The 16,972-nt window shown below is 37.4% G+C and overlaps 1 protein-coding gene across 1 annotated transcript in view; it reads right to left on the reverse strand.

Moving 5' to 3' along the window:
- Nucleotides 1-16,972, reverse strand: part of LOC106879589 (E3 ubiquitin-protein ligase CHIP) — an 82,381-nt gene that overhangs the window by 21,406 nt on the left and 44,003 nt on the right. Inside the window, exon 5 of the mRNA XM_052967921.1 lies at nt 7,651-7,707. Coding sequence (XP_052823881.1) covers nt 7,651-7,707 — 57 coding nt within the window. The remainder of the gene's footprint in view (nt 1-7,650; nt 7,708-16,972) is intronic.

Genomic DNA, 16,972 nt, shown 5'->3' on the forward strand with positions numbered 1-16,972 from the left:
GTGGTGGCAGCGTAAACAGCCGAGGAGGGGGATTACGATGGCAGCTGCCCCAATCAAATGTTGCATCCAAATCATATTTCCTCGGACACGATACACAACTCCAGTCCCATCTCCATTTCCCCATACACACACACACACGCACGTACACATGCATGCACACATCCACATCATGTCTCACTGACTGTGTTGAGTTGCCATCAGCAACCTTTTAGCTGACATTTCAGTCTGGAGCATAGAAGAACTAATTCCATTTTAACAGACAATAAACAAGTCAGCTATTTGGCAGCTGACCGTGCTAGTACCACCATATTGCAGTCTATTGCAGATTTTTTAAGTCAGCTTGTTTTCCATGGCCAGCAACAAACATACAAAGCATCATCATCATTGTCACCATCATCACCACTGCCAATATCATTTATTGGCAACTTTCACATAATCACTTGACCTGTTCAATGTAGCAGTCAGTTCTTCTACATCACTGCACCAAACTCATTGTCTTTGGAATGAGGATCCCACAAGCCAGAAACGGGACATCTACACAGCTAATCAAATCTCACAGTTGAAATGACAGTATTTTTAAAATTGGGATTGCATAAGTCAACAAATGACATATATGTACCATATTTTCTGGCATACAACTCAAATTTTTTTCAGCTCAAAATTTACAGCTAAAAACAAGTTGGTTGGCTTATACACCAAGATGACCACACAGGAGGACCAAAAACTCCACATGAAATGCAACAGGATTTGAAAAGATAGTGATGATGTTTGAATGTTTAAGCTACATGTTTACACTATACACTATGTCATCTTGTATGCCAGAAAAGCCCAGAAGTTACTGAATCTACTAAATATAGAATTGAATTCTTCAAGAAACTCCCTACTGTCTTTAAAATGATAGTATCATGTACAATATAGTATAGAACGTAAATGTAGAGGGTAGTAGCTGGGTAGTCACAACATGCAGTGTGCTATATATATATAGTGCAGTGGCTGATAGTGAAGACATGTAGTGTGGGACCAAGGATACACAGCACATGGGAGAGAAGATATACAGCACGTGGGAGAGAGGGTACAAGGAGCACAGGAGAGAAGGTACACAGAGCGCGGGAGAGAGGGTACACAGAGCGCGGGAGAGAGGGTACACAGAGCGCGGGAGAGAGGGTACACAGAGCGCGGGAGAGAGGGTACACAGAGCACGGGAGAGAGGGTACACAGAGCACGGGAGAGAGGGTACACAGAGCGTGGGAGAGGATATACACGGAGCATGGGAGAGAAGATATACAGCACGTGGGAGACAAGATACACAGCATGTGGGAGAGAGGGTACAGAGTGTGGGAGAGAGGGTACACAGTGCGGGAGAGAGGGTACACAGAGCGCGGGAGAGAGGGTACAAAGAGCGCGGGAGAGAGGGTACACAGAGAGTAGGAGAGAGGGTATACAGAGCATGGGAGAGGGGATATATAGAGTATGGGAGAGGGAATACACAGAGTATGGGAGGGGGGATACACAGAGCATGGGAGAGGGGATATACAGAGCATAGGAGAAAGGATATACAGCGAGTAGGAGAGAGGATATACAGCGAGTGGGAGAGAGGATACACAGCAAGTGGGAGGGAGGATACACAGTGTGTGGGAGAGAGGATATGTGTCATGTGCAGGAGTGAAGACACATGTGGCTTTGGGAACATTGTTGTGTGGTTGTGAAAGATTGGAAGGCAAAATCAACCTTGACAGAATTTGAACTGAAAATGTGAAGAGGAATGAAATGCCAATAAGCATTTTGCCCAGTGTGCTAACGATTTTACCAGTTCGCCACCTTAATAATAATAATAATAATAATAATAATAATAATAATAATAATAATCCTTTCTACTATAGGCACAAGACCTGAAATTTGGTGGGAGAGATTAAGTTGACTACATTGACCCCAGTGCATAACTGGTACTTAATTTATCAACCCCCGAAAGGATGAAAGGCAAAGTTGACCTTGGCAGAATTTGAACTCATAACATAAAGCATTTTACCCGGCATGCTAACGATTCTGCCAGCTCACCATAATAATAACAATAATCCTTTTTACGATAGGCACAAGGACTAAAATTTTGGGGAGGTGGATATTCGATTACATCAACCCCAGTACTCAACTGGTACTTATTTTATCAACCCTGAAAGGATGAAAGATACAGTGGACCTCGGCAGCATTTGAACTCAGAATGTTAAGACAGACAAAATGATGATAAGCATTTTGTCCAGCATGCTAACGACTCTACCAGCTCACTGCCTTAGTAATAATAATTTCTATCATAGGCACACGATTCGAAATTCTCTGTGGTGAGTATCGGTCAAAACCATCAGCACCAATATTTGACGGTGCTTAACCCCCATAAAATTTAACTGGTGTATCAACCCCAATACGATGAAAAGCAAGGTTAATCAAGGCAGTATTTGAACCCAGACCATAAAGAACCAAAATAAATACTACTTCTAGTGCAGGCACATGCAGGAAGGCACCATTGATGTAATCAACCCAGTACCTGACTAGTACTTATTTTATCAACTCAAGCGACTGAAAGCAAAGTTAACCCCAGCTGGGCTTCATTCAACTAGGAATACAAAAGAATGCAACTAAATACCACTAAACACCGAGTCTGCTGCACTATCGATTCTAATAATAATTCATTTTAACAAAAGCGCAGGTATCATTATAGAGTCTGGTGAATTGCTCTCTTTTCCACCACCAAATCTAATAATGCTATTTGTTAACCCAAGAGAAATAAAAAAGCAAAGCTGAGATTTGAACAGAAATACAAGAAGTTGTCAAAAACAAAACTCCTAATTAAATATAGATTATTTAAAAATTTTAAGAAATCACATATTTCATTGGTATCTCTACCTGTTCATGTAAAGCTGACTAAAGCTAAGCTTGCATTATGCACAGTATCACCTATCCATTCCCCACCACTACCACCACCACATGCCAGCGTTGGCATCCCTCCAGTAAAGTCATGTCTGCCTGTTCTGTTTTTAATAAAAACTGCCAAAATGTTGAGTGCTTGTCACTTTACAATTAATCGCCTCATAATTACTGGACATGATAAGAGTTAAGATGTTACACTGTGTGTGTGTGTGTGTATTCACCTGTGTGAACAGTCATGTATGTGAGTACTCATACATAGGTGTGTGCAATTAATCATATGTTTTCATGTGTCTGTGTTTATATATATATATATATATATATATATATATATATATATATATATATATTTGCATGTATGTGTTTTCAGTAGCAGCATTTTGTGCCTGCTTTTCCATGCTGGCATGGATTGAACACATTTTCTGAAACAATGCTTTTCCAACCAGATGTCCTTACTGTCATCAACCCTTTTAACATGCAGTGTACCCATTCTAAAACCAGGATACACACATTAAATCCAGTTATAATACAAACCCATATAGTCACTTGGTATCCTTGTTTATGTAATTTTATGGCAGAAGAAGGGACCCCATTTTGCCTCAGATGTTATTCAACCAAAGGTAAACCTTGATTGAGCATGCTATGAGCAAAGGTTTCCCAGCAATTACAACTCTATTTTGTTTACTGTGATAATATATATAGGATAGCATGCTGGGCGAAATGCTTAGCAGTATTTCTTGTCTTCATGTTCTGAGTTCAAATTCTACCGAGGTCAACTTTGCCGTTCATCCTTTCAAGGTCAATAAATTAAGTACCAGTTGCCTACTGGGGTCGATCTAATTGACTGACCCCCCCCCCTCCCCCAAAATTTTGGATCTTGTGCCTATAGTAGGAAAGAATAATGTATATAGGACTACATTATACAGTAGATTCTTCTCTTTGATATGAGAGATTTGGTTGCTATTTTTAGAAGACTACACATAAACACATATTTGACTACAGAATATGCTCCACACAACCTAAAAACAATCTAGACATCTTCATGACATCATCAAGATCATAATGATAATGGTTTCAAATTTTGGTACAAGGCCAGCAATTTTAAGGGAAGTGAATAAGTTGATTAAATCCACGTCAGAGCTTAATTGGTACTTATTTTATCTACCCACAAAAGGATAAAACGCTAAGTTGATCTCAGTGGTATTTGAATTCACAGTGTAAGAAGAAATGCCGCTAAGCATTTTGTCCAATGTGCTAACAATCTGCAAGCTTGTCACAAATGACAATAATATGGTGATGAGAACACCATAATAATTAGCATTGTCATGGTAATAATGATCATAATTATAATGTCTATTTTACACCATCTTGACATGAGAAGGACAGATCAGAAATACAAGTCATTTCATGTCAGGATCAGCAGTTTTAGGTCTAACCTAATTACTTCATCCTAGGACTAACTTGATGGCAGGTATACTCAACCATTAAAATACAGTATCAATTTTACTACCTGATAAATATGTGATCCTTCTTTGACAATAACTGATGAGGATTGGTGACATTCTGGGTGTTTTCTGTTTGTTTCATTTGTTTATCTTTATGTGTGTTTTTTTTAACACACACACACACACACACACACACACACCAACAATTCACCTATTTACAATACATACCACACCAGTGAACACACGTTTACAACATACACCAATCAACAGCTTTAATTCCCTACATAGTGGACAATTATCCCGAGGGAAATCAGTGTGTTTTTTTCTTCTCAAAAGTAAACAACTCTAAGCTCTGCCAACTACTGACCTATTACTCTCAATTTCAATATTCCTGAGACATTGGAAACATTTGTAGACAATCCTAATTTCATCACCATGAATCTCTCCCTACATCAGCAATTATTAACAATATCATAGAGCCACAATTATTGGAGAACTTCTCTACTGTATCACTTGCCATTGAGAGCTTCAACAAAAGCAATTTTGTTGACACTTGGCATCAACAAAGCTCTTGACTATGTCTTCATCTGTTTGGTCTACTGGATTAGAAACTTCCCCTAAGAGCACACAATTGCCAGCAAATCTCTCTTAAGCTGCAACATTTCAATTATGATCCCATCACTCTTCCCTTTGCACTTATTGCCACTTCAAACAAGTAGATCTTAAGCAGATAATGCCATTCTTTACTCCTTCACTCAACTTTCCATCCAAAAACAAGCACCATTTACAGGCCAACATAAATGCCTCACTTCCAACATATAGTTTCCACGAATAAAAACTGTGAGATCATTCTTCAATGGAGACATAACCATGTAATTCACAAGTGAGATTGAAACTGAACCAAATTTGATGACTGGCACCAGTGCCAGTGGAGCGCTAACAGCACCATCTGAATGGAATCACTGCCAGAGCAGCGGTCTCGCTCCTGTGCCAGTGGCATGTAAGAAGCACCATTTGAGCGTGATCGTTTCCAGCTTCGCCTTACTCGCACTTGTGCTGGTGGCATGTGAACAAAACATTGGCTGACTCCAGTGCAGGTGGCACATAAAAAACACCATTTGAGCATGGCTGTTGCCAGTACCGCCGGACTGGCCCTCGTGCCAGTGCCATGTAAAAAGCACTCACTATACTCTCCGAGTGATTGGCGTTAGGAAGGGCATCCAACTGTAGAAACTCTGCCAGATCAGATTGGAGTCTGGTGTAGCCATCCGCTTCGCCAGTCCCCAGTCAAATCGTCCAACCTATGCTAGCATGGAAAGTGGACGTTAAATGATGATAATGATGATGATGATAAATGTGGTATCCCTAAGTGCTCTAAGTATATTTTTGAAGTGCTTCTGTTCTTTCATTATATTTTTTAGTGTAAATATGAATATTGTATGAGATTCTTAGTATTTTTTGCTTCTTGTGTATATGTATGGTATGTTGTTGAGTGTGATGGTTGGTTGTGTTTGATGTCCTCTAGTATTACTGGTAAGACACATGATGAGGGTGGATTTGGTAGGTAGTAATTTAGTCAGGTTGATTTTATAATTTTGAGCAGTTATCCAGCTGTTTCTGTGAAATTGTAATAGGATGTAACTGTGATGTTGTAAACAGATGAGACCATGTGTAAATTTTGTGGAGGTATTAGAAATTATGTTATAAAAATACACACATATACACACACACACACACACACACACACACACACAAAAGAGTGAGCAGACGAAATTTGCAGTATTCTATTCAGCATGTTACAAATTTTAGATGTGGTGTTATACACACCAAAGGGTTGGTGACCTGTGATGTAGTTTACCAGCTAACCATGTACTGTTCTTAAGGTGTTTGTATTTGCTTTACAAGTATGTAGTTAGCAAGCTTTAGTCGATACTAACGGTAGGTAGCTAGCTAGTTTCCTGTTTGTTTTTGTTGTTGAAGTTGTCACAGATTCTTTTCGTGAAGTGTGTTATGCACCATGGTAGTATAAATCAAATTGGAGAAAGAATGTTTGCTTTGATTGATTTTTGCAAGTGTGCATATGAGGGTGGTTGATGGAGATCATGGAATTGATATATTTCTGCCTGGCTGAGAATTTGGCAGTGTTGGTATGACTAGCTGGAGACAATGGTCATCATCATCATCTAACCATCCGTTTTTTTTTATGCTGGCATGGTTTAGATGGTCCAACAGGATCTAATAAATCAAAGGACCATGCCTTACTCCAATATCTACCTTGGCATGGTTTCTGCACCTTCATGCCCTTCTTAATGTCGACCATTTCACAAAATGTACTGGGTACATTTTTCAGAGCACCAGCACAAGTGACAAAAATAAATAAATAAATAAAATAAAATCCTTGACTGATTGAGACTAGTTGCTGAGAGATTAATGCATGATTGAAGGGACAAAAATAGGTGTGTTGCTGAAGAGAAAATATATTGCTAATCTGCATTACATAAGGGTGAGTGGGAGTAATTGGAAGTGGAACTGGAAAGAAAGATAAAGATAATGGTGATAAGGTATTATAGCATACCCTCAAGGTACAAATGCTTAAGTCAAAAATATACTGGTGTTCTGACAGAGGGGAAAACAAAATTTTCTACATTGCCACACTGTATTCCACATGATAAACTATCTTGTTTGAGTACACAATATGGTCCTCTACTAGACATGGACAAAGCATATCTGGAACAATGGACATGCTGATCACACATAGTCATTCAACAAGATAGCCTCTATATGATAGTAGTAGGCAAATACTACTACCAAATAGAAGCCAAATACTAGCTGGCAATAGTAGCCAAATCTCCCTCAAATCTTAAAAAAAGGAAGGGCATGTAGGATAATGTAGATCTAGATGCTCCCATCATCATTATCATCTTCCTTATTGCTTTTATGGTGGCTTTTCCAGGCTAGCATGGGTTTTTAGGCAGGGCTATAAGACCAGTTGCCCTTCTTGATGCAAAAACTTTTAGTTTCTATTTATAGAATGTAAAGATATGGTGAGCCTATTCTAAATCCAGGATACACTCTTTGCCTGAAAAAGAATAGATGGGATGCTCACAACTGGAACACCTTTGATCACAAGTTTATCCAATTAGGCAGACCTAATACTAAATACTTTTAAGGAAAATCTGTTTAATGGGGACAGACTTGGAGCCAAACAACAAAAGCAATTACGTAATTATTATAACAAAATGTGAAAACAAGGTAAAATAGCAAATAAAGAAATTTTAACAATCCTTACCTTTCTTCGTTCATCTAACAGTGAGAATAAGGCATTCACTTCAACTAAGTGAATTTTCTGTAAAAACAAAATAGATAAGAGAAATATAAGGAAATGAAAATATACATTATGTTGGATGTCTGTATGAGTGTGTAAATGTGTTGTGCATTTGCACACACAGACCCTAAATACTTATACACACAAACACATACACAAAACCGCATCATGTGCTGTTCCAGTTAATTGAATAATTATTTATTTCAGTTATTATTATCATTATTATTATTATTATTATTATTATTATTATTAAGGTGGTGAGCTGGTAGACTCATTAGTACATCAGACAAAATGCTTAGCAGCACTTCTCTTTAAGTTCCAAGCTGAAATCTCACCACGGTCAACTTTGCCTTTCATCCCTTTGGAGTCAACAAAATAAAGTATCAGTCAAGGACTGGGATTAATGTTATCAACTAACCTGCCTTCCACCAAAATTAAAGGCCTTGTTCAAAAATTATTATTATTTTTAAGGCAATGAGCTGATAGGATTGTTAGCATGTCAACTCTGCCCCCATCACCCCTGGAGTTGATACAATAAAGTATCAGTCTGGTACTGGAGTTAATGGTATCATCTAATCTCTCTCCCTAAAACTGCTGGCCTCAAGCCAAAATTTGAAACAGTCATTATTATTATAAGCTCTGGGAGGCAGTGAGCTGGCAGAATCATTAGCATGCTGGACTGAATGCTTAGTGGTATTTCACCTGTCACCACATTCTGAATTCAAATTCCAGAGATTTAAAATTTGCCTTTCATCCTTTCAGTGAAACACTAGGGTTGATGCAATTGACTTAATCCTCTCCCCTAAGCTGCCCTTGTGGCAAAAATTTGAAATCATTATTATTATAAATTTTCCTTTAACCCCTAGAAATTGTATGCTCTCCTTATCGGACTTTATGCAAACACAACTGATTTTATCAATGGAGGACCCACTCCTATCTTCATAAGTATGACTCACTATCCAGCCAATCATGGAGCCTCTTCACTTAGCTTGCTTTCTGCCAACCTTACCTGACCTCTGCCAAAGAGAGAAGTGACCCAACAATAGTATCCAAAACATACAAACGTAGGAATTCACACCCTAAACAAACCCACCAGTCAACTATAAACAAACTCACCTACTGCTACAATGAGCATTCAAAGCAATATGGCTCCACACTGAGAGCACACTTTGCAGCATTAAGAAGAGACATGGTGAAGGTGATATGAATAAGGGGAGGTTGGACTCACAGGCAAACATCTAAAAGAGCAGAAACACTGAATAAAATTCTGTACTGGAATGACATGAACAAGTGACAAGAGCATCAAACATAAATCAACACAGCTAGTGCTCAACTGGACTTCATAGAGTATTTGTTCAACTTTGCTCTTAGTAACATGGGAAATCAGAGACAGCCATCATCATCATTATTATTGTTATAACATCTGCATTTCTGAATGAAATTTGTCGAGGCAGATTTTCCTCAGTCAGAGGCCATTCTTGTCACCATCATCACCCTCATTTAGCATCCATTGTCCATTCTGGCATGGGTTGGATGGTTTGACTGGGCTGGCACACTGGAAGGCTGCACCAGGATCCAGTCTGATTTTGGCATGGTTTTCTACAGCTGGATGCCCTTCCTAACACCAACCACTCACTCCGAGAGTGTAATGGGTGCTTTTATGTGCTACAGACATGGGTGCCATTTGCGTGACACTGGTATCTGCCTTGACTGCGATTTTGCTCGGCTTGATGGGTCTTCTTCTTAAGCATGACATAATGCCAAAAGTCTTGGTTATTGCCTCCATGAGGCCCAACACTCGAAAGGAGCTCAGCCACCTTTCCTCCATGAGGCGCAACACTCTAAACGAAAACTCAGCCACCTTGCCTCCATGAGGCCTGCTTAAAAGGAACTCAGCCACCTCACCTCCATGAGGCCCAAACACTCGAAAGAAACTCAGCCACTTTGCCTCCATGTGGCCCAGGAACTCAGTCACTTTGCATCCATGAGGCCCAATGCTTGAAAGGAACTCAGCCACCTTGCCTCCGTAAGGCTCGACATTCAAAAGAACTCAGCCACTTTGCCTCCATGTGGCCCAATGTTCGGAAGGAACTCAGTAACTTTGCCTCCTTGAAGCCTGACATTCAAGGTTGATTTTTTTTTTTTTTTTACATGCCACAAATCTTCACTTATTTACAAGCAAGGTAATATTTTCCTGTGACCAGACATGCTCTCATGGAAAATTGGAAATAAAAGTCATGACTTGTATGATAGTATCACATAATGTCAGGATGAGAAGGTACATGCATACACATAATTACATGACTGATTCCCTTCTGTTTCCATCTACCAAATCCACTCACAAAGCTTTGATCAGCTCTGGACAATAGTAGAAGACTCTGGCCCTTTGAATTACAGATACTACTTTTTTTTGCCAGCTGAGTGGACAGGAGCAACATTAAATAAAGTATCTTGCTCAAGGACACAATGCATTGCCGGGAATTGAACTCGTGACCTTACGATCGTAAGCCAAATACCATAACCACTAAGTCATGCACCTTCACTTACTGGTCAATTACTTCAGTTTAAAATTCCCTGAACTCTTCTGGAATTCCATCATATCAGTTAGTCATAAAGTAAAGGCACTTCATTTTCCTTAGAAATCTACATACCACCAGACTTTGCAAATGGGACTTGCCTGATAGTGAAGAAAATGCTTCTGCCTATCAAAGAAGCAAAAGTTTTCACAAATTGTGCTGAGAACAAGGAGGCTTGCATTCAAAAAAATTCCTTTGTTATGGATGGATGAATATCACGAAATCACAAGGACAAAGTGTCAAAGTCACTGGAATCAATTTGAAATCACGTTATCTTCCCCTTCGGTAATTTTATGCTGCTTCTTTACTAGAGTAGAAAATTACATTTTTTTTTTCTATAACTCCTGACTGCAAAAAACTAAGAATACTGAATAATCCCCAAGTATCACAGCAGATACTGGAAAATGTTACTGATTAGAAATATAATTGATTCGAAGTAAATATGTAAGATAGAACAGTTCATTTAATAAAAGAATGTTTTCCCAGAAAAAAAAAAGAAAAAAAAAAAAGGAATAAAACATTATTTTTGGCTCTGTATTTGTTTGTTTATATTTGCACATGTTTATAAAGCTCAACTTGAACGACCTTCTGAATTGCTTGCATGCAACAATTCTGAATGAATCAACATTTCCATACTAAATAAAGAATTTTCAGCACCTTTTTAAAGCAATCTATCCAAAACATAATAAATTCATTTGATTGTATTTATTTTAGGTATTAATAAACCCTGGCAAAGCCAGGTGTTGCAGCTAAGTGCATGTATGCATACAAATGCATACATACAGGAACACAAATGCACATGCATAGTCACACTCACATACACAAAACACAAACATTCACTTACAAAGCTAAGGCTTTGTAAACAGGTGGTGGTGGTGGTGGGGTGGGGGTGAATTATTCCAGTTTTATTAGTGGAACAGTCTCTCAAAAGCAGAAAGTGAAGCACAAAGTTGAACCTAGTGGAGGGGAAAAAAAAAAAAAAAAAAAAAAAAAAAATCAAACCTTGTAATGCACTTAATTCAGTGTCCTTAACATATTTTCATACATCTCTGGGCATTCATTTTCCAACAAAAGTTGTGAGTGATATTAAAACATGAAAGACTTAAAATAAAACGAAAAGAAAATTAGTCACTCTTTATTAAGGCTGAATCTAGATTAATTTTTTGTATATTTGGGATAATTTAAACAACCAATAACCAAGGAACCAAATCTAGATTAAATTTTGTATATTTGGGATAATTTAAGCAACCAATAACCAAGGAAGAATATGGTGCATTAAACTCTCTTGATACCAATCTGTCCAGACCACCCCTCATTCTATGATACAAGTTCCTTCTTTTAAAGTGATCTAAATTAAAATCTTTCATTAAAATTTCATGTTAATTTGTATTCCAAACATCAGCTTAATAAGTTATTTTTACTAAATTTTTCATTATTTTAAAAATTAATTGAAACAAACACAGTGTATTTCAACAGAAATATGCCAACAAAAATAGCTAACACACTAATATGGTTTTCAAAGAAACTTGTAACATAGCAGTTCCTCTCCTTAATCACCATACCCTCTTGAATACGTCACAAACTGCAGTTTTATATACTTCTTACAAAGTAAGCTAGTATTTTAATTAAAAAAAAAACATGCAATGTTACTAGAAGTTCAATCCTTTTAAATCTAAGTTATATAAGATTACATAACGCTAGAAATCTGAGACTTAGCAAAGAGAGGCAATACAACATCAAGAAACCAAAATTATGCCCTCTATGTAGAATTTGCCTGTAACGAAACATCATCTAAACCAATGTCACAAATTACAACAAAAAAAGAAAAGAAACACTAAACTAACAAGCAATTCACTTAAAAGCCACCTTAACCAACAAATTGTTTCCAACATTACTCCAAAATAAAAAGTACAATAACAACAAAGGTGAGGACACAGCAATTTCATAGGAAAACCTAGAGGTGTAATTTTTGTTTAGCAGAGAAATTCCACATGATGTATCACTGAAGACAACAACCTGAAACTGAAAGTTTCAGGTAATATCCAACAACAAATTTTTTTTTTTATATTGATAAATGAAAAACGTTCTGATTAGTTACAGACATACAACCACAGTTGGTAGATGTGGAATACACTAGTACTGCTTTCATTCACAGATGTTTCAAATCCACCAAAGGTTCCAGATATTTACATGAATATGCACCTGGGTCTTTGCTTGCAAGCTTCCATGCACAAACACATACACACTCAGCTTCCTACACATTGTTGCTGCTACAGATTATATACCAACCTGCCTGGACCAAAGTAAAACTGAACTTGGATTTGTAGAGAAACAATGTAGCTCCTTAATTCATCAGCCACAAATGGCTTATGAAAATTCTTCAAAGTAAAATATTTCAATTTTGTTTATCACACAACTACAATCATTTTTCTTTCTGTCTCCATAAACATCATGACCTCTACCTGTATTTCATCTCTCATTGAACATTCTTCAAGTTACATATTTCACTTTGTTTTAGTACATAATGACATCATTTTTCCTTCTCTCATCTTTCTGTTATAGACTATTTTCCACTGCATATTCTACAGAACTCTTGAATTGTCTCTCTCTCCTATATTCCTAAACATTTTTCCTCTTTCCCACCCACCTTTCTTTATTAAAGCTCTATAAGTTTGTTACAAACCTCCTTTCCATCTTTCACTGCACATTCTCCAATCTCTTGAATTATCTGTCTCCTATTTTCATTAACACTCTTTCTCTCTTACATCTCTTTATAACACTCTATAAATCTGATACAAACTTATATTTTCCACTGCATATCTATGGTCTTTTGACTTACCTCTGTCTCCTACATTCGACAACACTTTCACTTTCTCTTTTACCTCTCTTATATAATGTTCTATTTTTGTAAACACTCTCGCACTTTCTCTCTTACCATTTTTTAACAACGTTCTTGGAAATAGTTTCTTCTCATCTTTGCAAATGTTACACTTATTAAAATCTTTCAGCTACTAATATCTCACCATTTTACAGTATGAAAAATCAACAGATGAACACCAGCATCTGCAAATCTGTACTGAGCCAGATTGAAGCTAACAAAATGCAAAAGTTGCATTGAAATTGGCAAATCAAAGAATGTCATCTCTTTCTTCAAGCGTGGAACATAACTGATGGATTTCATATGCCCCTATGCCATGACAGGAGTTCATATGCCCCTATGCTCCTGACAAGCTACATCTTAACCTCCTAGACAGCATTATGAAAGAAACAGACAAAGTAGTCAATGACGCCCCCACATGTCATGAAAGCCAGGAAGGTCAAACAGACGACATCAAAAAACCCATCACAAATGTTACCTGTCCTAAAAACAATACTGAAAGCAGCAATGGCTCTAATGATAGCAGTCAAAAAAGAACTGTAGTGAACAAGAGACAGGGAAATGGGCGATGCAGCCAGAAAAAGGGATGTCCTCAAGCTCAAAAATAAAGCAAAAACAAAAACACCAATAGGTAAAACAAACAAAAGGACAGAAACTGACAGAACCAGGATTGTCTGTAAATTCTATTTAAATGACACCTGCTGGCATGAAGAAAAAGAAACAAATTGCAGATTTGCCCATCCCAAGCTTTATCAGAACAAGCAGGGCAAACACCCAAAACAAATCCAGCAAGAACACAGAAGAGGGGAATCATCGAACATGGACCAGCTGGCTAGTAGTAAACCAACAGGGAAAAACAGGTCTCATAAGAATAAGAAAAGGGATTGACACATACCCTCAGCACCCCTCAAAAAGCAATATGCAGAGACTGTATGAACTGCAGTTATCAAGCAGCAGGCTGTTTTGAACATGTCCCAGAAGATAGTGCAACAACTGACATGAATGCAAAAGATGCAAAGTAAAAGCCATGCATTTCAATACACAAGACTGCCACAGGTGATGGACCCAGGATGGCCAACACTAACACTAGTAACACCTACCCAGATGTTACATCCATATTCCTACTAAACATTAGAAGTCTACTACAACTCAGTAACAGAGGTAAAGTTTTCAATCTGGAAGAGCTTGCTGCACGCAATCAAGCAATATGCATGGTGCTTACAGAAACACAACTAACTTCTAATATAATAGATGTAGAAATATATGTACCAGGGTATGCAGTATTTTGTACTGACAGAAGAGAAAGAAGCTATGAAGGAGTTGCTATGTACATCTGCAAAGATGTCACACCCCTTATATTGCTGTCCTACTCAAACTAAGTTTGTGACAACTTAATAATACATATAAAGCAAATTGATGTAGCTGTATGCACAACATATCGTCCACCAAATACTTCAAAATATGATGGTAAATTTGAGGATAGCCTCAGACACATAGAAGAGGTATTGACAAACCTGGACCAACACATCAATATACTTCTCCTGGGTGACATCAACGTTCCAAATGTTAAGTGGCCTGAAAGCCACACCCTTTCTAGAATGTCACTGCATGAAAAACAAGCATATAAAATCTTTACTTGAACTTTTTAATATGCTGATCATGCAACAAATGATAATCCAGCCAACCAGGAGTAACAAGATCTTGGATCTCTGCTTCACAAATAATGTGAAACTTATCCATAATGTGAAGGTGACGCCAACAGCACTCTCAGACCACAACATTGCTGAACTAATAATGTATGGTCCTAGGCAAACTGCTGGCATCTACCCTATCAGAAAAACTCAAGTCATATCCCCCAACTTCAATTTCAATAAAGCAGAAAGGAAATCAATTCATATAGACCACACCTATTCTCACTTCAGACACTTCTCCAGGGTTTCTTTGCAAGTGGTGAACTTCCCAAAAAGCTAAAAGAATACATTATATGCTCTATTCACAAAGGTGGGAGCAGAGAAGAGGCTAAGAATTACAAGTCAATCTCTTTTCTTTACATGTCAGTAAAATCATGGAATGAATCTTCAGAAAGAAACTGATAATGTTCCTAGAAGAAAATGAATTGCTGAACAATACACAGCATGGTTTCTTGTCTAGGAAGAAGCTGCTCCACACAGCTCTTACAGTACTGTGACTGGGTTTGGAAACAACTGCTTGACTATTCAGATGTCAATGTGATATATTTTGACTTTGCAAAGACCTTTGACAAGGTAGATCATGGCATGATATGTAACAAGAAACTGGGAGAGTGGCTGCATGACTTTTAAAAGAAGTCAAGCAGTTGTAGCCAATTGTGCCCTCTCTGAGGAAACACAAATTCTAAGTGGCATTCCCCAGGGAACTGTCTTGGGACCATTACTGCTTATAGCAGCTCACTTCAACATGCCCATAGTCACTCAAAACAGCAACAAACTAAAAATTGCAATGCCAATGATACAAAATTATCACAGGCAACAAATAATCCAGACAACGCTGCAAGCTTACAGCAGGACTTGAATTCAATATACAAGTGGGCAGATGTAAGTGACATGCAATTTGTGCTACACACCTAAAATCAATGGGAGACGCTTTTGTAGTAAAAAAGAAGAAAGTTTGAAAATTTATGAAATTTTTCAATACCCCTCCCTCACTCAGTACCGATTATAGGAATTTTTGTTTTTTTGCACTTCACACTTAAAAATGACGAGAGAAGCCTTGAAGGTTTAAAAAAGAAAAAAAATTGGAAATCAGTAGTCACCATTACAATCCCTACTTCCTTTATTTTTAAACAGAAAATGAAACATAATTTAAAAACAAAAGTGAATTTTTTAAAAATTTCTTCATTAACAACCCCCACCCCCATAAACCCTAAAATTTCAGCTACAAACAGTCCGAATCTGCAATTTGTTTCTGTTTATAATTTTCAGACAGAAAGGTGTGCAATTTAAGGGAGATTTAGCTGTTGTTTCTAGCACATCCCACAACCACAAAAAGTTTACCATGAGAAAAATCGATGTACTTTTTCTCACTGAATCCAAGTTTGTGATTCAGTTATTCAAAATAATTTTAGAAAAATGTTACAGTAGTTTAAGGTTTGATCATTTTTACCCAATCAGAAAACAGGATTTCTGTGTAATAGCTGTCATTAAATGAAAGCAAACATTAAAAAGTTTTAAACAAGTTGAGAGCTATGTGTTAGAGATAATACATACAGAGAGAGAGAGTGACAAAGAGTGTGATAAATAATAGAAATAGATAGATTCATGGTGACAGTGAGAGAGTAGGAGAGTTGTCAATCTAAAAGTTGAGTTGTTTCTCAGAGCAAATTACATTTTTTTAACTACAATTTATGGATGACCTTTTCATTGGGACGCAAATTTCAAAAATTAAATTCGTTTTTGTTGAGGACACACCATTCCAGAGCCTTTTGGGACTAAGCACACATACATAACCACATACACTTGTATGTATATATGTATATATATATATATATATTTGTTTTGCAAGATTTTTTATGTGAAATCGTGTGTTGAAACAGATGTTGTTGTACTTGGGGATGGTCATATTGCCAGTTTAGCCAATAAAAACACACGCACTGTATATTTGGTGTTAATTTTTTTTTTTTTTTTTTCAGCTTTATATTACATTAATCTTAATCTTAATCTTATTTCGGCCAGAGTTCTTTCGTCACACTTCTGTGACCTCATCAGTGGTCCTTTGTTTCCTTCTTTCTTATGTGTGTCTCACCTTGCTAACTATCAGCCATTTTGTATTTTGTATTCCTATTGTATGTGTCTAC

This window comes from Octopus bimaculoides, chromosome 5 (assembly GCF_001194135.2).
Source record: "Octopus bimaculoides isolate UCB-OBI-ISO-001 chromosome 5, ASM119413v2, whole genome shotgun sequence".
In the NCBI taxonomy this organism is placed as follows: Eukaryota; Metazoa; Mollusca; class Cephalopoda; order Octopoda; family Octopodidae; genus Octopus; species Octopus bimaculoides.